This window comes from Ochlerotatus camptorhynchus, unplaced genomic scaffold, assembly GCF_037179485.1.
Source record: "Ochlerotatus camptorhynchus isolate MF236.1 unplaced genomic scaffold, CSIRO-AGI_Acam_v1.1 ptg000229l, whole genome shotgun sequence".
NCBI classification, from domain to species: domain Eukaryota; kingdom Metazoa; phylum Arthropoda; class Insecta; order Diptera; family Culicidae; genus Ochlerotatus; species Ochlerotatus camptorhynchus.
Window position 1 is genome coordinate 610088 of NW_027040719.1, and position 22373 is coordinate 632460.

General features: G+C 41.8%; 1 protein-coding gene across 1 annotated transcript; it reads left to right on the forward strand.

Annotated features, from left to right (window-relative positions):
* Positions 1–198: 198 nt before the first annotated feature.
* Positions 199–19099, forward strand: IKKepsilon (I-kappaB kinase epsilon). Its single transcript, XM_065225456.1, has 5 exons — positions 199–1583; positions 1643–1922; positions 1999–2074; positions 18137–18763; positions 18832–19099. The coding sequence occupies exons 1-5, from the start codon at positions 470–472 to the stop codon at positions 18934–18936; spliced, it is 2202 nt and encodes a 733-aa protein (XP_065081528.1). The 5' UTR covers positions 199–469; the 3' UTR covers positions 18937–19099.
* The last annotated feature ends 3274 nt before the right edge of the window (positions 19100–22373 follow it).

A 22373-nucleotide genomic window follows, 5' to 3' on the forward strand; every position in this document is an offset into this window, starting at 1 on the left:
GTCATACCATGTCATACTTCCGGTGCAAGGCGACTCCACTGTAGACACATGCAACAAAACAGAACATCACCGCGCGCAACACTCAAACGTCAAGTGCAGTTGTAAGCTTTTGAAAGGTTAATCTGTTTTCCGAAATCAGTCGTAGTCGTGTTTACATCAAGGTATTTTCTCCATTTTTTTTTTTTTTTAATAAAAGATTGCATCAGTTCAATGTCGAGAAACGATAAGGCAATATTGTAATTACAAATTTCAATTACTCTCCAATGTTTGAAGTCGTAGATTGCAAAAGTTTTTGAAAAGCAGATGATTGCATTCCTTCCGAGTATTGTGGGGGCTGTGATGTCGGAAAAGTGTTAACAAAAGAAGTATAGTAAAGTGTTCAAGTTGTTTTTTTTTTCTCGGACTGCTTGTTCCGGATCTTTCTTGAAAGTGAATTTTTGTTGTGGTCACATCTCGTTAGGTTCCGAAAATGAATTCGTTCTTGCGGGGATCAACCAATTACGTGTGGTGTACGACCAGTGTCTTGGGTAAGGGTGCTACCGGAGCAGTGTTCCAAGGTGTCAACAAGCACAATGGCGAACCAGTGGCCGTCAAGACGTTCAACCAGCTTAGTCATATGCGGCCGCACGATGTCCAGATGAGGGAGTTCGAGGTGCTCCGGAAGGTGAAGCATAACAATATCGTCAAACTGTTGGACATCGAAGATGACCAGGAAGGTCGCGGAAAGGTGATTGTGATGGAATTGTGTACCGGAGGGAGTTTGTTTAACATCTTGGATGATCCGGAAAATACATACGGGCTTCCACAGAGGGAGTTCCTACTGGTGTTGGAACATCTGTCCGCTGGAATGAAACATTTGAGGGACAATAATTTGGTTCACAGGGATTTGAAGCCAGGAAATATCATGAAGTACATTTCCGAGGACGGGCAGACGATTTACAAGCTGACGGATTTCGGAGCAGCACGAGAGTTGGAGGAAAATCAGCAGTTCGTTTCCCTGTACGGAACGGAGGAATATCTCCATCCGGATATGTACGAGCGAGCCGTCTTGAGAAAATCTATCAATCGGAGCTTCACAGCGAACGTAGATCTCTGGTCCATCGGAGTAACACTGTACCATGTGGCAACGGGAAACCTTCCATTCCGTCCGTACGGCGGACGCAAGAATAAGGAAACGATGCACCACATCACTACCAAGAAAGCTCCGGGAGTGATTGCCGGTACGCAGACCAGCGAAAATGGTCCCATCGAATGGGCTCGACATCTGCCACCACACTGTCAGTTGCGGGCAGGGCTGAAATTTCTCGTCACGTCACTGCTGGCAGGTCTTCTGGAGGAAAATCAAAAGCGTATGTGGTCCTTCGATCGGTTCTTCTACGAGGTACAACATATCCTGAACAAGAAAGTGCTGCACATTTTCTACACCAATCAAGCGACCTCCATCGAAGTGTACATGGATCCGGAGGAGACCTTCTACAATTTGAAGGAGCACCTCCTTATACAGACAAAAGTGCCGCATAACGCGCAGCTACTGCTGCTAGAGTCGGAGCTGTTTGAGCTGAAGGTTGGAGCCAACAGTAGCGGTAAGTCGAACCTATTATTGACGTGATGAACGTTACAAAAGTTTCTTTTGATTTCGCAGCCCGCGGATATCCTACCACGGAAACGGAAAGTCCCGTCATGCTTTTCAACATCGAAAATAACAACGTAACGCTTCCCAGCGAGCTGGATCTACCGAAGTTCCCTTCGTTCCCGAGTGGGGTGTCGGTCGAAAACGATGCCAGTTTGGCCAAGGTTGCGTGCAGTGTCGGTCACGAATGCAAGCGACGGGTGGAGACTTTCGCCATGCTGGATACGCTGATGAACAAGGCGGTGGAGCAGTTCGCGGGGCTGCTGACGAACTTGCTAGCCAAATTGTCACAGTATGTGTTGATTTTTTAGAAAAAAAAATATTAACTATAGTTCATTGCAATGCTTCTGCTTTGGGTTTTTTTACAGGCGGGTCAAACACCAGGAAGACGTTGGTAATTCTGTTTGGGAGATTTCTGATCTGGTTGAAATAGCTGTGTTAAATGTAAGTATGAAACAGAAACTGAAATGTGTTATTCTAGGCTAGTCATATTACCGTGAAGGTACCATATTGTGCATAGTTATGACATTTTTAAGATTCAAACATTTTAATGACATTTAAATTAATTATTAAGTAAAATGTATTGATAATATCTATAACAATCGAAAAAATATATAACTATTGTAGGTAAACCGAACATCGTGTCAAAAGCGATCATTTTGTACACAGATATGGAGTGCCTAATTATGCGCACTTTATTGCATGTGTTCCTAATTGTGCGCAGCTAAAAAATAGTATTAAATAGTTGGAATATATTGTTACACACTACACCATAATATTATATTGATAATTTTACTTTCTTTTTGAGGTCTGCTTCTTGTCCTTCTGTTGCATTTGCTTTTTCATTTCACGGTCAGCTTTTTTCTTCTGCTTTCTGATCCACGTTGATTTTGACTTGCTCCAAATCATTGCAATATTTTCTAAATTCTTTTCACTGGTGGCCAAGATCAGGGACACGTGGGTGATAATTTTTCACTGGTTTTGATGATGAAACTGACACCGACGGTTTGAAAAAAGCCCTTTCATAAGAATCTTCGATACAATCTTTCGATTGCTATAAGATGTCACTCGGCACATCATGCATGATGGTTTCCGGTTGTTGCTGCTGTGGCATTGATGTACCAGGACCCGGGGTGAGCTGTTGATGCATATTTTGAATCAATATTACGACGATCATCTGGAACATAATTGACCAGTTTGTCAAGCAGTTTTGGCGTGACTTTCTACCAGCGATTCCACAAAACTGAACCAATTAATTTCTATTTTTTTATGAAACGCACAAATGATGCCTACTTTTCTAGTGGTTCTAGAAGAAACAATCTCAAAATAATGTTTTATTTCAAAGTTCGAGTGGTAGTAAACGTCATTTTAACTGCTCGAATGAAGTGGTTAGTTGATATTTGAATATTTTTTTATCTAGTTCGGAGCCGATAATTCATTGTTCTTTGTTTGTAACAAAATTCACTTAATTCTATGTCTAGTAGGAGTTGGGCCGGATACTCGCGGCTTACTCGAGGTTAGAGGGGTACATTGTCGAAGGATAGGAAAAGGGGAGGAGCTTGGGAGTAGGGTATCGTTGCCTCATCAGAGCGTTGTCGCCAGTATGAACGGTAGTGTGGTTCTAGATTCGTCTGGAGTTCGACCGGCTATGGTGACCAGTGGGCGACGATGAGGCTCATCGAGACGGGGGACAAGACAAACAAAAACTAATAAAGAGATACAAAAGACAAACTAATTAAATTCTTATACCAGACATTTGCAGAAACACATAAATCGACTGCATATAGCAGAGATCGCGGGTACCCAACACGTCTCTGATAGGGATATAGGGTTGTCTTCCTTGGGCCTCGAGGGCATTCAAAAGTCGCTCTCTGGCGGCGTCATTATCCGTACATTGCCAAACTGCGTGTTCGATGTCATCGTAACCGTTTCCACACCGACAGATGTTGCTGTCCACGAGGTTAATTCTATTGAGATGAGCATCTAGCGAGTAGTGGTTGGACATAAGTCTACTCATCACGCGAATAAAGTCACGATTTAAGCCCAAGCCTTTAAACCACGCTCTCGAAGAAACATTAGGAATAATTGAATGTAACCACCGTCCAAGATTTCCAGTGTCCCAATCGGTTTGCCAACTCGAAAGGGTACTCTGACGCACTAAATGGTAAAATTCATCGTGTGAAATTTGCCTGTCATAAAATTCGCCTTCCTGCGCGCCCACCTTTGCGAGAGAGTCCGCCTTCTCATTGCCTGGGATTGAGCAATGTGAGGGGACCCATACAAAGGTAATCGTATATGATCTTTCGACCAGTACACTCATCTGCTCCCTTACCTTTGAAAGGAAATAAGATGAGTGCCTACTTGGTCTCATCGACCGAATAGCCTTAATCGAACTGAGACTATCCGAGAAGATGAAGTAATGATCTGCGGGCATGTTGGAAATCATCCCCAATGCGAAGTTGATTGCTGCCAGCTCAGCAACATAAACGGAACAAGGTTCCTGAAGTTTGCGGAAGGCGCTAGAGTTTTCATTGAAGACACCGAAGCCAGTGGATCCACTGAGACGAGACCCGTCTGTAAAATATCTGTTCACGCAATTGACGTGTTGGTACTTTTTAGTAAAAATACGTGGGATAATAATAGTTCGAAGTTGATCGGGAATCCCATGAGTTGCTTGCTTCATGGTCAGATCATATTCAATTGAGGAACTGCGATTGGTGAAGTGAACACGGTCTGGAGTATAACAAGGAAGACACATATCTGATGATATGTAGTGGTGGTAGATTCTCATAAATCGAGATTGTGTGTTCAGCCCAAGAATTTCTTCAAAATTTTCAATTATAAGTGTGTTCGTCACTCCGCATTTGATTAGTATTCTGAGAGAGAGCTCCCAGAAACGGTTCTGGAGGGGTGTTACTCCTGCCAGAACCTCGAGACTCATGTTATGCGTTGAGTGCATACAGCCGAGAGCAATACGCAGACAACGATATTGAATTCGTTCCAATTTTATTAGGTGACATTTTCTTGCCGAGAGAAAGCAGAAAGAGCCGTACTCTAGAACAGAGAGAATTGTTGTTTTATAAAGCGTTATGAGGTCTCCCGGATGAGAACCCCACCATGTGCTGCAAATTGAACGGAGAAAGTTGATCCTCTGCTGACATTTTTGCTTCAAATACGTAATATGGGTATTCCAAGTGCACTTTGAATCAAACCAGACCCCAAGGTACTTGAAAGACAATGATTGAGTAATGTTTCTGCCCAAAAGATTAAGATGCATTTCGGCTGGGTACCGCTTTTGAGTAAACACTACCAGTTCAGTTTTCTGCGGCGAGAATTCGATCCCTAGATTCCTAGCCCAAGAAGACAAGTTATCTAAGGGCAGGCCCATGTAGCTAATTCTGGAAGTTGTCAGTTGTCCAAGGGAAAAGTTCATTTGCTTTTCTGACAACAAATTGTACAAGAAATTATTTAAAATTCCAGAAAGTCCACATCTGTGCAGATTGTCTGACAGAATTTCAATGGAAACTGAATCAAAAGCCCCCTTAATGTCCAAGAATACTGAAGCCAATTGCTCCTTGTGCGCAAAGGTCAGTTGAATATCTGTGGAAAGTAGCGCTAGACAATCGTTTGTTCCTTTGCTCTTGCGGAACCCAAACTGTGTATTTGATAGCAAGTTATTTGTTTCGACCCACTGATCGAGTCTCCGAAGGATCATTTTCTCCAACAATTTCCTAATGCACGAAAGCATCGCAATCGAACGGTATGAATTATGGTCAGACGCTGGTTTGCCAGGTTTTCGAATGGCTATTAAAGGGTGATACGGTCAAAATTTGGTCAATATCAACTTGACGTATTTCTTTCAATTTTGCATTTAAAAAACCTGAACACCCCTCATTTTGAAGGTGTGTGTGTGTAGAATGTTGCTCCTATTTTGATTTTGGAATTCACTCTTCAGTTGTCAAAATGCCGTCCAAGCAAGAAGAGCAGCGTATCAAAATTTTGCTCGCGCATCGCGAAAATCCGAGCTACTCGCACGCAAAGTTGGCAAAATCGCTAAAAGTTGCCAAATCAACCGTTACAAATGTAATTAAAGTGTTTGGGGAACGTTTGTCGACAGCCAGGAAGTCTGGATCGGGGGGAAATCGAAAACCGGAAGCCGCTGAGACGACAAAGAGAGTTGCCGGTAGTTTCAAGCGAAACCCTAACCTCTCTCTCCGAGATGCCGCAAATAAGCTGGGTGTATCGTCTACAACCGTGCATCGAGCCAAAAAACGAGCCTGGCTATCGACTTACAAGAAGGTAGTGACTCCAAATCGCGATGATAAACAAAATACGACGGCCAAAGCGCGATCCCGGAGGCTGTACACGACGATGCTGACGAAGTTTTACTGCGTGGTAATGGACGACGAAACCTACGTCAAAGCCGACTACAAGCAGCTTCTGGGACAGGAGTTTTATACGGCAAAAGGAAGGGGAAAGGTAGCAGATGTTTTCAAGCACATGAAACTGTCAAAGTTCGCAAAGAAATATCTGGTTTGGCAAGCCATCTGTACCTGTGGCTTGAAAAGCAGCATTTTCATAGCTTCCGGGACTGTCAACCAAGAAATTTACGTGAAAGAGTGTTTGAATAAACGTCTGCTGCCTTTCCTGAAGAAACACGGTTGTTCCGTACTGTTTTGGCCGGATTTGGCATCTTGCCATTACGGTAAAAAGGCCATGGAGTGGTACGCCGCCAACAACGTGCAGGTGGTTCCCAAGGACAAGAACCCTCCCAACACGCCAGAGCTCCGCCCAATTGAGAAATACTGGGCTATTGTCAAGCGGAACCTAAAGAAGACCAAAAAAACTGCTAAGGGCGAGCAGCAGTTCAAGGCAAACTGGCTTTCTGCGGCGAAGAAGGTGGACAAGGTGGCTGTACAAAATCTGATGGCAGGGGTCAAGCGTAAAGCCCGGCAATTCGGATTTGGAAAAGCGGAAGCCTAACTGAATATTTTTCCTGAATTTTATACTAATTGAACTTGAAAAAGAAATTTAATTTGATTTTTTAAATAAACGATTTCACCGATTTACACGCGTTTTCCCTTGACCAAATTTTGACCGTATCACCCTTTACTTTGACCTGTCTCCATTCAGGCGGTATAATCAACAATCAATACGAAACTAAAGATTTTAAATTGGCTCACTACTTGACTTACCTATTGGTCCCAAGCAAACGATTAACGTACCCCATTCTAGTAGAAATTCTAGTACTACATTATGTTTGTTTTGATTCACTATGAAAGTTTGACAGATAAAATGAGAGGTTAGTGGATTTTCCTATGTTTCGAGGGGTGAATCGATTAGCTTGGGACCGAAAATAGTACCAGAGCTGAGCCAAAAAGTTGAGCTCGTTTCTTCGGGACCTTCTGGTCTTAGAGTTACCTCTATGGTATAATGTTGTTTTCTAGTAAGGAATTGAATAAGTCTAGCAAGCGTCTTTTAGCGATATCTGGGAGATTTTTCAGAAGATTGAATTTAATCATATCGCTTCCCGGTGAGGAGTTGTTCGATGAAAGGATATTTGAATATTGATTACGCATTGTTACCGTCAATATATCATACATTACCCAGGGTGGCCAGCAAACCGGGAAAACCGGGAATACCGTGAAATATCCGGGAATTGGAAAAGTAACCGGGAAAACCCGGGAATTCAGCGAGAGAACCGGGAAAAATAAATTAACCATACCATAGGAGCAAATTTTTACACAATAATTTCAGAATAAACCATTAAAACAGAGTGATCCTTTACCAAATGAATGTCTTGCTCTATTTGCTGCAAAATTTTCTTCAGTTTCCCGTCTTATTGTTTTTAGAATTGAATCACTCAGCAATATTGCAAATTGATTTTTGTTGTCTCAATTTCAGATGTAAAGTGCATGGTCCTTAAAAGAAAATATTGAAGATGCTGTACTTTGGAAGCAAATATTAGTAAAAACCGAAACTGAATTATGCTTTTTCGGAGTTTTAATTTTTCGTTGATCAAAATTCTCATGATATCAATTCCAGAATTAACTTGGAATTCTGTTCTGAATTATCTTGAAATTGTTCTGAAATAAACCAAAAAACACTCCGCGTCATAATTACCGTTGAATTCTTTTGGGAATTTCCTCGCAACCCCTTATAAGAATTTATTTTTCCCTTGAGCCTATCTGGAGACTTTTATATCTTTATAAATCTTTTCAAAATTTTCTTTTAACTCTATTTAAAACAGTAGTAATCTTTCGAAAATTTATTTAGAAACCGCTTGGAGTATTTTAAAGAATTTCTCTCTAACTACCAGCAAATCTTTTGCAATCAATTTTGTTGAAGTTCTGTGATGAATCTTTCGCACTAGGGTTGAAATTATTGCCAGAACACTCTTAGAACTCTGCTTCTTGTAGAATTATGATCATAATTCTCTTGGAATTCTTCTTAAAATTCATCTGTCATATAAATCTCCTCAGAAACACGTAGGGATTTTCCGCAAATTTTTGTATTCCACTCCTTTTGAAATTTTCTAAAATTACCTAACAATTTAATTTAGAACTTGCATTCTTCTCCACAGAAATCCTTCCAAATTCATCTAACAATTTCTAAGGATTTCATGTCAGAATAATTCTGGAAATCTGCTCAGAACTTCTCCTTCGAAAACTGTGTGGGAATCCTTCTCAATATTTGTTTGAAAGCAACACTTTGAATTCTTTTAAATTTTACTATAAATTCCAGGGTTTTGCCGCTAGATTCTATAGATTGTTATGTAATGTTTTACAACCCTTATAATGCTTCCAAGTCTCAGAGCGTGACAATTATGACTCCACGACTCATAAGTAGGTTTTTTTCAAATCTGTGATCTTGAAATTTGTTAAAAATCTCACATTTTAATTAATTTTACTCCAAATCTTGCATGACGAAGATTGTTATTAATCACAAATTTAAAATAAAAGTTCTAGTTTCAGACTCTACACAAATTTTAAAGCTCCAGAATCTTGGAAATCTTCTTAAATCACTTTTTTTTTATCTTTTCAGTAAATTCCTTTCAGCACGTTCTTAAAAATGCGTTCAATTTCATTTTTTTTTTTAATATTAACAACCGGGAATTTTTTAAGATTTGAACCGGGAAAACCGGGAAAAAACCGGGAATTTCAAAATTAAAATTCACTGGTCACGTGATTATCATTCATATCCTACTCCTCAAATCCGTAAAATGTCTTCTGGTTCTTGCTCGATTTGGCTTGCACAAGCATCCCGTTTTATTTCCCGCCACAAGAATAAGTTCGTCCGGACCAAACAAAATTTGAGTACCGTATGCGTGATAATGTTTGCACCATCGTACAAATAACGTTCCCGTTTCACCTGTGCATACAATGCCTTGGTTTTCTTTGCACGCACGTAACCTATAGCTCATACCGTAGTAGGCTGTGTATAAAATAAAATGATTTACTTGGGACAGTTGCACCATGACGAAGTGGCAGCGTATTCGTGATTTCTCCCACGCGCAAATGTCGCAAAAATTTCAATCGCCGTGGGAGTGTATCGGTGGACCGTCAAAAGGGTTTTACACCGAGAAAAGAAAAGACAACTATCCGCGAAGGTGGCCAGAGGTCCGAGGTCAGCTCGGGTTCCGAGGGTTATCGCTGCTATCAAAAGGAAGAGTGAGGAAGATTCGGGTGAATCCAGTGCGTTCAATAAGGAAAATGGCAAAGGAACACGGGATCAATGACTTAACGGCAACGGAAGATCGTAAAGAAAGATTGCGGGGCGAAGGCGAGGGCACGGGAAAAAAAACTCACATGATTACCAACCGCATCCGGGAGCTACGAGTTGAACGATGCAAGGAAATCTTGAACTTCCTTAAGCGAAAAAATCTGGTAATCCTGTTCACCGACGAGAGCATGTTTATCGTCGATCCCGTATCAAATTCCAGAACCGGCAGGTATTTTAGTTCCCTTCCGGTAAAAGACGTGGCCGACGAGCACAAGAACGTGTATCTGACCAAGCATCCTGCTAGTGGCTTCCGATGGCCAAAAAAATGGACCCGGTGTTCATTCCAGAAGGCGACAAGGTCAACACGGAGGTCTACATTGGGATTTTAAGTAAGTATGTTCTTCCGTGGATCAAAGAACAGTACGGTCCGAAGCCAAATGTTGTATTTCAACAAGATGGGGCTCCGTGCCACACCTCGAACCGCACTCAGAAGTGGTTTCAGGAACATCTTCCGTTCTGGGCGAAAGATATGTGGCCGCCATCCAGCCCCGATCTTAATCCGCTAAATTACTCAATATGGCGCGTCATGAAGGTCAAGGCCTGTTCTAAACGCCACCCGAATACAGCAAGCCTGAGACAAACATTGACCCGTACCTGGAGAGAAATGGATCCAGACTGCATTATTAGAACCTGCCGTGCATTCCGAAAGCGTGTGGAGGCCGTAATTGCAGCAAGTGGAAACTCGGTCGATGATTAACATAGTTAAAGACTCTGAGAAACAACCCCTCTTTGAATAAATAAAAAAAAAACTCGAAATAATTTTGACATTGCTCAATGGTGCAAACATTATCACGCATACGGTAATTATCCTCGAATGTTTTCAATTGTGCAACCCTAAGGTACGATTCTAATCAATGTAGAATTGGCTTCGTTAGCTTCAATATTTTGGTTTGAATTGGTTGCCGGTTCCGAGGGGGGCGACTTTAACTACGATTGTACTAGCATTTTCACCAAATGTAGTAGAATGTTTTGGTTCTATCCAGTGGCGTAGCGTGCCCTAGTGACACCCGGGGCGGATTTTTTGGGTGTCACCCCATGTTTTATATGTACATGAGTACTTACCATAAATTACTGTTTCCTTAATAAAACATAAATAAAACATCTAGTTTACCAAGCCAAAAACATCATTTATTTGAATACAATACAAGAAATCAGCAAATGTTGTCACATCTTGACTTAACTGCAGCAAATTTTCTTATCACTTCGTCAAAGTCAGTGGAGTTAGCGTATTCGCATTCAATAGATAACAAAGCCAACCCGGTTAAGCGCGATTGTGCCATAGTTGTTCGTAAATAACTTTTTATCAACTTTAACTTTGAAAAGCTTCGCTCACAGGACGCCACGGAAATACAAACGGTTAGAAACAACTTCAAACCTACCATGAAATTTGGAAGTGATTCCTGGAAGTCCCATTTGACGATGGGACATCCAGTGCAATCCATCGTTTGGCATCATCCATACTTATTTCTGCTGCTTTCAGAAGTCTCCGAAACCTTGGGATCTCCAGCAACAGTTCGCTTTCGGACACTTAGTCGTAGAAAGTCGTTAGTTGATTAGCAGACGTTTTCTGTTCTAAATCAGACGCTAATAGCAAGTTTTCAGTTTGCCATGTTGTATCCAAAACGAACATTTTCCATATACGATTTGACGGTTTGTTTGGATACGTCAACTCACGTTGGCCGGTCTATAACTTGACTGTCTATAGTGATGAGGTGTCGGTTGTACATAACATGGGTGCGGTAATGTTTCGTTCGGGTACTGCTTGTGGCTTTGCTTCGTCTACCGTTTAGTAGGGGTGTAGCAAACTGTACTACCCATAATCGCATATCAGTCCCATCTTTGCTTGTTTTACTATCCATATGGGACCGATATGCGATTATGGGCAGTGTAGTTGATTACACTCTTCACCAAATGTACTCAACATTTTTATATGAGTTGACCCGCAACCTTTTGAAACTGCTGTATGATCAGTAGAGTGATGCAAAATTTGAAATTTTCGCTCCACAATACTTAAACGATTCCAAATCGAATCCTGACTAACCTCTCAAAATTAGAACCCATTTGGTGAGAGACTGAGATGGCACATACCATTTGAAGTTTGTATGGGAATTACTATGGTAAAACCAAGATTTTTGATCATTTCTATCTTATAATTCACCATATCGGTCTGCTTCAAAAGCTTTCAACTGTAGGAAATTTTCCCAGCTACAACTTTGCTATAAAGGGTGTCCACGATTAAATTGCCACACTATGAAATTGCTCTAACTTTTTAACCGTTGGGTAGAATTTAATGAAAATTTGGGTGGATTTAGTTCATAGTGCATTATTTACATACTGCAAGTTTTAAAGTCCTGTGATCAAAACTCGTGAAAATGGAGTCGAAAGAACAGCTCGTGCGTGATAAAATCTTGCGCATTCATCACGAGAACAAGGATCTCTCGCATCGTTCCATCGCTAAAACGTTGGGAATCGCGAATTCCACGGTGTCGCGAGTGATTAAGCGGTTCGAAGAACGGTTGACCACCGATCGGAAGCCCAGAAGTGAAGGAAAAAGTATTCCGTACAACACCAAAAATCACAACCGCATAGTTGGGGCCTTCAACCGAAATCCGAACGCCTCCGTTAGGGATGTGGCTAAGAAGCTGCACCTAGGCCGAAGTTTTGTCCAGAAGGCCAAAACTAAGGCTGGGCTTCGAACGTTCAAGGTACAAAAGGCCCCTAATCGCGACGAGAAGCAGAACAAGTCCGCCAAAACCCGTGCCAGGAAGCTGTACCTCAACATGCTGACGAAAGTTGAATGCTGCATCCTGGACGACAAAACATATGTGAAGGCCGACTTCAAACAGATCCCCGGCAACCTGTTTTTCACGGCCAAGGATAAGTTCAGCGTTCCGGAGCATGTCCGCACTCAGAAGATATCCGAATTTGCGAAGAAATTCCTGGTTTGGCAAGCCATCTGCACGTGCGGGAAGCGGAGTGCACCTTTCGTTACCCAGGACACGATGAACGGACAGGTGTACATAAAAGAGTGCCTCCAGAAGCGGCTGCTTCCTCTCCTGAAGGCCCACAACGTCCCAACAATCTTCTGGCCGGATTTGGCCTCATGCCACTACTCCAAGGACGTGCTGAAGTGGTATGCGGACAATAAGGTCAATTTCGTGCCGAAAATGTTCAACCCTCCCAACACTCCGGAGCTCCGCCCCATCGAGAAGTACTGGGCGATTATGAAGCAGCACCTTCTTAAACGACCTAAGGTAGTGAAGACAGTCGAGGAACTGAAGAAAGTATGGGCTTACATGCAAAAAACGGTTGATTCACAGGTTGTGCAGAATCTTATGGCCGGGGTTAAGGCCAAGGTGCGGGCATTTGCGTATGGACTGTAAATAAAATACGAGTAAAATGGTAAAATGAAGTTTAATAGTTATTTCTCAATCCCTGAAAATTTGATGGCAATCGGATGAAAACTCGAATTTTGCGAATCAATTTTGTGTGTGGCAATTTCATCGTGGACACCCTTTAGACCACTTTTTGATTAAATGCAAGGATCTAAAGTTATCAATTGTTCAATACGCTGATGTCTTATGATCATGCTCAATCAACTGCTCAGCAGGCAACATTGGTGTTTCTCGGGCGTTGAATAGGACACAAAAATCATGGCTACTATGTCATGCTGCAAAATACAGTGTTCCCTGCAGAGCAGCTGCTTGATCATGTCATAAGTTTACCAATCTCTTAAATAATTAATAACTTTTTCCTGTCTAGTTTTACATTGAAACGATCTTCAGCAAAGTTGTAGCTGAGAAAATTTTCTATAAGGATGGTTATCAAACTGTTTCGCAGCTCAATATGGAAAAAGACTAGAAGGCAATGAACAAAAAGTTGAGATTTCCCATAGTAATTTACATGTAAACTTCAAATGGCTTGTGCGAAGTCTGTTTCTAACCAAATGAGTTGTAACTTTGGGAGGCTAATCAGGACCCGATTTGAAAACATATAAGCACTGTGGAGTGAAAAAGTCAAATTTTGCATCAGTCTAATGATCAGGTATATGGTATTAATTATTTTCTTGGGTGTCACCCCTCTAAAACGCTGTACAGACTGGAGAGTTATTATAACGGTTGTCAAATAATTACAACACAGAAACCACCATCAAGATAGCGCTATAACATGTTATAACTCTCCAGTCGGTCTTATCAAATCTTTTCTTTACCATGAAAGGTTTTGTTTTTACTTTCCACTAAGGGTAACTCAAGTAAGTCGGTTAACTTTAGGTTAGGTCCACGAATTGAATTTGAACTGGACTCAAGATTTTCGTGCGTAGTAGAATTCGGTTTGGTAACAACAATAACTCGGTCTGGGAATCAGAGTTTCAGATTGGGCATCCCTGAACCAAACATTCCTCAAACGACTTGAAAATCGGAGTGGCGCTTTAGTCGTTTGTAGGCTAACATAGGTTAAACCAAATTTGACAATGTAACGCACAAATCGGAGCTCTTGAGTAAAAGCTAAGCGTTACAAGCTTCTAAGAAAATTCTATTACAGCGAACCACATTATTTTAATTGATTTCTTCGCCAGTTAGTCGTCTGCGAGTTAAACTACCTTACATATTATATTGGAGATGAACTAGCCAAAGGCTAAAAATCTCCTTAATAAAGGTTAAAAAAAAACCTTACATATTATGGTTGTAACCAATCCCGCTCGAATTTATTTTCCCTCTGTGTATATATTGACCGCAATAAAGATATATTGGAATCAATGAATACTATAGAATCATTTGTAATGCGAAATCAATCATACATTTCATGTGCAATGAAATTAAAATCATTGGAGACGATTATAAATTCCATAGACAGAATCACGTACCTTCTACGTGATAATCCCTGGGGGGACGTGCTGTCAAATCAGCCTACTGATCATTCTTGTAAGAAATTGGTTCCAAACGTAAACAAACCCTGTAGGTTTCTTATGGCTTGTTTACATTTGGAACCAGTTATGCGAGGTAGGCGACGATAAAGCCCTACAGTAAAAGTATGGACGTCTGTCAAAAGTTGCTCGATAGGAACAGCTTTTTTCAGTTTTGTGGTGACAGTCGTCCATACTTTTACTGTAGGGCTTTAGGCGACGATTGTTCGTATTTGACAGCCACCTCCTCCCCCTTGGATAATCCAGTAACCATCTCACTCGCTGAAATGAGTGCTTCCATGTATGAATCACGTAACTCTTACCTGAAAAGTGCGATGGAAAAAAATCTAGGTATGTTTTCACGTAGCATTGACGGGAAAATTATGTTGAGTGTACACTCAAAAAATAAGACACATTTCCAATGGAAAATATCCATTTGAATTTCACATAACTTTCTTGACATCTCGTAATTGAAAATCGCACCACAAAATCACATGAACCTGATGTGTCCAATACAATGTATGTGATTTATCACATAGAATTCATGTGATCATATGAATGTTATGTATATTTCAAATAAAAATCATTAATTTAGTTGTTGGAAAAATATCATGTGCGTTCCCAATGGAAACTACATAAAAAAACTTTTTTCAGAGTACGTCAAAACCATCATACACGGTTAAAAAAAAGTAACTAAAATTAGGTAAACAGCTCATATTGCACTGTTGGGTAAAAGCATTCACGGTAATTATACCCAATTTTGATTATATATGAACATACGGAATAATATATTTAAAAAAATATGAGTTTTTTATTTCGGTTTCCATACAATAGGAAAATTGGCTCTAATGTTGGCCTATGGATCTAAGATTTTACCCATCGCTAAAAATCTGCTATCTAGCAATTTTATCTAGACGAACGCATCATTGGGACGGTACTAATGGATATTTTTGGTCGCTATTGAAAATTTAGTCGATTGCTGAATTTATATTTGGGCCCAAATTAGGGGCATTTAGGCCGACATTACATCCATTTCCCCTATATCACAAAAATCTAAAAACATGAGTAAGCGTTAAGGAAGCAAACATATTCTGAATTGAAAACAACAAACATTTGGGTAAATACAGATTTACCCATGGTATGTTTAGGTTTGACCGACTCTTCCCAATTTTGAGTAGTTTTCAAATAGCGTGTAGGCTTTTAACGCTTATGTCAAGAGCAAATTTTCATTACGTCGAATGTAACAAAGGTAAACAAAGTCGAGCTATCAGTGTCAATCGATTCTCCTGCTATTACACTATATACTGTCCGATTATAGGATCACATTCCATTTTTAAATTTATTTACCAGTCAAATTGCTTTTTGACGTAATTACCTTCCGATCAAAATAGTTTTCGATGTTACTTAAGTCATCCGATTTCTATGGAGATGCCGTTTGACTTAAGTAACAACGCTGAGAAACCCGTGAAAAGTGTACGTTCGTCGTTTCGCTTTCTCATTATTAAAGTGAATAAATCGAACTGTTTGTTGCTAAGATGATTTCGGTGGTCCTAAAATTATGAATGGGCTGCACGTAAGGAGACGTAATTGATAATTCTCCCGAATATCCTGGTAAATACACTTTGACTTAAGTAACAATAGGGGCCACCAAACGACGTATAATAACTTTTGACTCAAAAACCAGTATTTTTTAGCATGAAAGCTAGCGATTTGCATTTGTATGATTAAAACCCTGCTAAATATGTTAAACATTGCTATCTCTATGAGATTATATGTGTTTACTTGAAAATAGGAATAACTTTTCGGTCATCAAAACAAAACCTTATTTTTCTCGGATTTGGTGCGAATGTTACTTACGACATAATAAAAATTTGCTCTTGATGTACACTCAACAAATTTATCACATAGGTATCTAATGGATCATTGAAGATGCTGAGGTTTTGACAGCACCGTATTGTGGCTACCACAGTATTTTACATTGGTTCGTCCGTATACAGTAGCGCCAAATGTAAACTGTGGTGGGTTCCAAACTCAGCCATCTAAAATGATCCATTGGCGTTGACGGCGACTCTGTAGCTCTTTACTCCTATGAGAAAATCCATAAGCAAACGTCAGACTGTGCGTGAAACATGGCAGACTTTGTACTATCCTTTCACTCCACCGAAAATTCCCATAGGAAACTGTCTATATTTGCTGGAAGAGCAAATTTTTCGACGGTGCCGTCAACGCCAATAGATGAAATCTACACGGTAAGAAAAAAGTACCCAACGGAAAGTTCACTTTTACCTACTTTTGACTAGTTTGTCTCCTTTTCTCCTTCTAATGTTGTCAAAAACGGAGGAGCAAAACCACCCAACAGGGGTAGTAAAGTGTGGGAACCCAACGTTGAGTATAATCATATTTACCTACTGTTGGGTACAACTAACATACTTTTGGTTAAAAAGCCACTGGAAAATTCCATACGAATTTCACACAAGTAAATGAAAATTACTTTGACCCGCTTTACCTACTTTTGGGTTCCTGCACTATAGTGCTGAGATGAGTGAAAAGAACTTAATTTTGGGTACTTTTTTCTAACCGTGTATGTGAATTACAAACACGGCGAATGAGAACGACTCAAATTTGAGTTTAGTTCACTCATAATCGCCAAAAAAGCAGGAACTCAGCGATGAGTTAATTTGCCTCATGTTTTCCCAGGTTTTTCCAGGATTTACCAGGGAAAAATTCTCGAATTTGCGAAAAGTAAAGATTGGATTCACTCAGTATATTGGTACTACTCCGAGACTGAATAAAATTTTCGTCAATATCCTCATTTTTCGGCAGATTCTTTAGGTTTTCCACAGGAAACCATGAGACAAATTTTACTCATCGCTGAGTTCCTGCACTTTTGTCGATTATGAGTGACCTAAACTCAAATTTGAGTCGTTCTCATTCGCCGTGCATAGCTTTCCTGTGATCACATATCACATAGCTGCAAATCCCTCCACAAAATCACATTAATATTATGAGGCCGATGAAATTGGCGACATCTACGGTCGTGTCTTGGATACAACCTCTTACTTTTTTCATCTATTGCTGAAATCAATTAATGTTTTACCATATTGCTGTTTGTTAGAATCTTGGAAAAATATGTTAGGCACCGGAAAAAAAACCGCTTCCCTGGAGTGCTTGGCTTCCTCCTCTTGAGTCGAATACCGTTGACGGACTTCGTTCTTGGCACCTTTTGTTCTCGTCGCTTCATCGCGGCATTTGCTTCTCTACGCTCTGCAATCTTCCGCAGGGTTCATACCCGTGATCTATACTCTCTCCACTTTCTCTGAGTGCGCAGCTCACCACCCACGTTGTTTTAACTCGTTCCGATCAAGACATTCTTGATGGCCGTTTAATGTTATTCTACGTTCTACCACCTTCTGGAACATTCGCAGTCTTAAGTTCTTCAACGAAAGACCTTCTGATGGCTGGATCTTCTAGTCGGCATCTATCAAATCGCCAACAGAAACTCTACGTTGACCGCTCAATCCGCGCAACACTTAGGTGGATCTCACCGATTAGCAAATGATGGTCAGACGAGATGTCAGCGTTGTGTTCATTCCGGACATCAAGAAGGCTCCGTCTCCATTTTCGGCTGATGCAGATGTGGTCTTGGGAAAGCATGTGACTTTGTGCACAGGATGTTGGGGCTGTTCGACGACATTCAGTTGACTGTCCTGTAGCGCAGCAACATCCGGTTGGCGCATAACATAACGAAATCACGTTCCTTATGCCAAAAGGGATATCCGATAAAAACTATCCAATTCTAAACTATATTTTCAATTTTTCAGAACGAAACCTACCACGACAAGGCTTCCTCGGTCCACACCGAAATGAACACCCTGAAGGCGGCCTTTCAGCGGGTATCGGACCCGGTCCAGCAACTGCACAACCGTTTCGTGTTGGAAGAATCGCTGAGCCGCGAGTGGATCACTGCCTATCGGGACCTTCGCAGCCCCAACAAGAAGCGCGTCAACGAGAAGGCCAAATACCTGGTGGACCGACTGCGCGACTCCTGGCAGCATTTGCTGCGCGATCGTGCCACCCGGTCGCTAACCTACAACGACGAACAGTTCCACGCGCTGGAGAAGATCAAAATCACCGAAACGGGCAAACGGGTCAAAACGCTGCTGAACGAAGACGTACGGCCTGCGGTGGAGCTGGAAGCCGAATGTCTGGCCGATTGGTACAAAAAGGCACAGACGATCTTCCTGCAGACGCAGTTTCTGCACAAGGATGTAAGTTCCCACGAGGAAACGCTGTACGACATCCGCGATCGCTTGATTCAGATCAAGGAAGACTTGAAGGAGGACATCAAGAACGATGGAGAAGTTTCCAAGATTGCCAACGAGACGACCGTGAACGAGCAGAACATTGAATGCATGAAGAAATCCAAGGAGATGCAGAGCTACCTGAGGGTAAGTTGACGGATCTGTGTTTAAATGTTTATTAGTGACTTAAATTCTTTTTCTCATTATCATTGCAGACGTGGTACAACTATCAGCGGGAGATCAAGAAAATTCTTCAGCAGAACAGCGAATTGTGCAGTGTAGTTCAGAATTTTTCCTTGACCGACGAAGAGACTACATGAGAGATTGTTGTTTAGATTTTAAATTGAAGATCAATGTTTTAGGCTGTTCCACTTAATTTATCTTAAATACAACGGACTGGTTGTAATATATTTTACAATATAACAAAGTATTCTCTATTATTTTACAATTGATAATCTAAGCGATTTTATATTATATACCATAAACAATATGTTATACTCTCAAAATATTATACTTTCCAACACAACTCGCATGTGTTTTCTTGATATTACAGCCAATCTGCCAGCGGAAAATGTTTTCGATTTCTCCTTGTACAGGCTAGAAAAAGAGAGAGAGAGAAAGCACGAGCACCCGTGAGAGTATAGGAAAAACAATTTACAGCACCCTTCAACCGGCATCCGCCGACGCCCTACACCACAGTCAATATCCTTGAGGCAAGACGGAAGAATAAAAATGCCACCCCAACCTGCAGTTTCACCTCCCATCTTCCAAGCGCAGACTAGCGAAAAAGTTGGGGTAGGGGCAGTAACAACTCGACAAAAAGGACCTATCCCCATACAAATCTCGCAAGTCTGCGCAGGTAGGCAGTAGCGGCAGCAGCGACGACGACGACGACGGTTGCAAACGATCAAACACATACACGCACGCACCCTCACTACCGGTTCCGCTCACCAGTCACCCCCGGCGGACTACAGCTGAATTGGCGGCACATCCGCGTGTTGCACGTGGCTGCTGATGGATGATGCGCAGGCGTCGAAAAAAAAAGTTTCCCTTTCTCCTGGGTGATGGGATGTGGGAGAGGATTCGAAAAATTACTTGGAAGTTAATGCTTTGTTTTCTGCCGGATGGGAAGATAATTGCTGTTACTAAATTTTTGCACACCATGCCGAGCAGGCATTATCAAATCGATGCAAACTCCAAACCGAACACTGTTGGGTTGTTGAATAGAGCGAGCGAATCTGCTCGCGGGGATAATTTGAGCAAGTATCGATTTTTTTCCCGGAAACTTCTGCTGGTCGAGTTCCAGGGCATGTTGTTCTTTGAGCTGAGTTGTTAATTTATTTTTTTGGTTTTGGAACGTGATTGAAAAAAAAAGTCTCTACATCAATTGTAGCGGCTAATGGTTCCAAAATCAATTTCATCGTAGAGCATCCGAAGCATGGCCAATGCGGATTAGCAATGAGCTGTTGGAGGGGGGTTACTACGATTTGTGATAACTATCATGAATGGTATCGATTGATATTAGATTGGTTTTGATATTTCCCCGTTCTAAATGTGGGTGTGGATAACTCACTTATTTGAGTTTGTTTTTTTTTTTATATTGTTATAAGCTTCTCAGCATTTCCAACTTTCAGCAAACACAGAAGACATTTGGATGACATCAAAGAAACAACACACTTTTCACTCCAAGCACCGATTTCTCACAAATTACAACTCAATCCAAAAATTAAATAAATAGGACAAACTATTACCAATAAAAGAAGGGGTCATCTTATGAGTCCTATAGCAGTGATGGTCGGCTTAGTTTTGTTACCGTTTCGGTAAAATGGCTATAAAATCGAGATATACTGGCGACAGTTTGAATCGCGCTAAATTGAGTGTTTTGAAGTGTGCAGTTCAATTTATTGGAACTCAGATCGTGATGGTTTTGATGAAGTGGATAAATAGATAGTTATGCTAACTAATCCAGTCATCGGGTCGACCGTAATCTAGTGACTAATGTAACTTCTATAGGTTACACCTCTGGCTGAAAACCATGTTTGCATGTCTCTCGCAGGACTGGTAGCGGGTTAGTTTTGTTTTTCCTTGATTTGTTTTCCGTCGATCTTATTTTCCGTGCTGAGCACTAATGCTACCGACGCCAGGGAGGCAACTCCCACACCTGGACCCTACTTATCGACTCATCAACTCATGAACCGGGGACCAACGAATGTTTTTCAAATTTTATATTTTTAAAACAAGTACTGACGATCCAAGAGTTAATGTGTTAGTGGGCTACAAAATGGTGAGTGACAATCTGGAAGGAGCGATATACCTAGCTCCGGTTCTCACAAGTTCCTACCTCACGCCTCCACGAGTCATATGATCACAAAAGACTGCCAGCTGAAACATGGACACAGCTGGTTGGCGTAGCCTGGGCAATGTTGTCAATCCGACAATAGCAGAGTGAGGAGGTGCGACGCGAACACTGGCGCGGTAACCATAGCACGGTGTTAGAGGAAATGCTTCGCCAACCCGAGCGTCTGTTCACCATGGAGGTGCGGCTCAAACAGCGTCTGACTGGCATCCAGCGGCTGAATAAGAAATGCTCTTCCCCGGAAGCTACACCTAAGATGGCAGCCTCATCACGGCGGATAGGAGACCTTAGGCCAACCACCTACTGTCTCTGAAACCTTTACAATTGTTACAGAAACCAGCAGAGAAAGACATCGAACTGATTTAACGGCAACGACTTTTAGCGCAAAACAACGGACACGAATTGGATCATGGAATGTATTGACGTTAGCCCAGCAGGGTAAACTGGCACAATTCGCCAACGAGGCGCGACGCATGAAGCTAGAAATCCTGGGACTAAGTGATGTTCGTTGGCCAAACCTTGGAGAACACAAACTGCCGTCGGGACAGGTACTACTATACTCTGGTATTCGAGGTGAAAACGCTCCCGGCCATCGTGGAGTTGGTCTTCTACATAGCGTCCAGGCAAGTGCTGCGCTCATCAAGTGGGAGCCTGTTAATGAGAGGATAATCGTTGCCAGATTTAGAACACGGGTTCGTAACCTTACCATAATCCAATGTTATGCGCCAACCGATGCTGCAGAGCTACAGGACGAGGAGAATTTTTACAGTCAACTGAATGGCGTCGTGGATAAGGTTCCAAAGGGTGACATCAAGATCTACACTGACGACTTCAATGCGAAGATCGGCTCCGACAACACGGACTATGAGCGTGTCATGGGACGCCATGGTCTCGGCGAAATGAGCGAGAATGGTGAGCTGTTTGCAAAATTTTGTGGCAATAACGACATGCTGATCGGGGACTCGCTCTTCCCCCATCGGCCAGTGCACAAAGTCACGTGGGTTTCCCGTGATGGACATACCGAAAATCAGATCGACCACATCTGCATCAGCCGAAAATGGAGACGGAGCCTTCTCGATGTCCGGAATAAACGCAGCGTCTGACCATCACCTTCTAATCGGCGAATTCCGCCTACGCATGGCGCGGATCCAGCGACGGGAGGAGAGACTTGAGCGGTGGTTCAACACACGCCGACTTGAAGATCCAGCGGTAAAAAGGTCTTTTGTTGAAGAACTTGAGACTCCAGCTGCTTACGTTCCAGAAGGTGGCAGCGTAGAAGAACAATGGACGGCCATCAAGAATGCCTTTATAGAAACAAGCGAGAACAACTTGGGTGAGCTGCGCACCCAGAGGAAAGAGTGGATCACAGATGAAACCTGGCGGAAGATTGAGGAGCGTAGA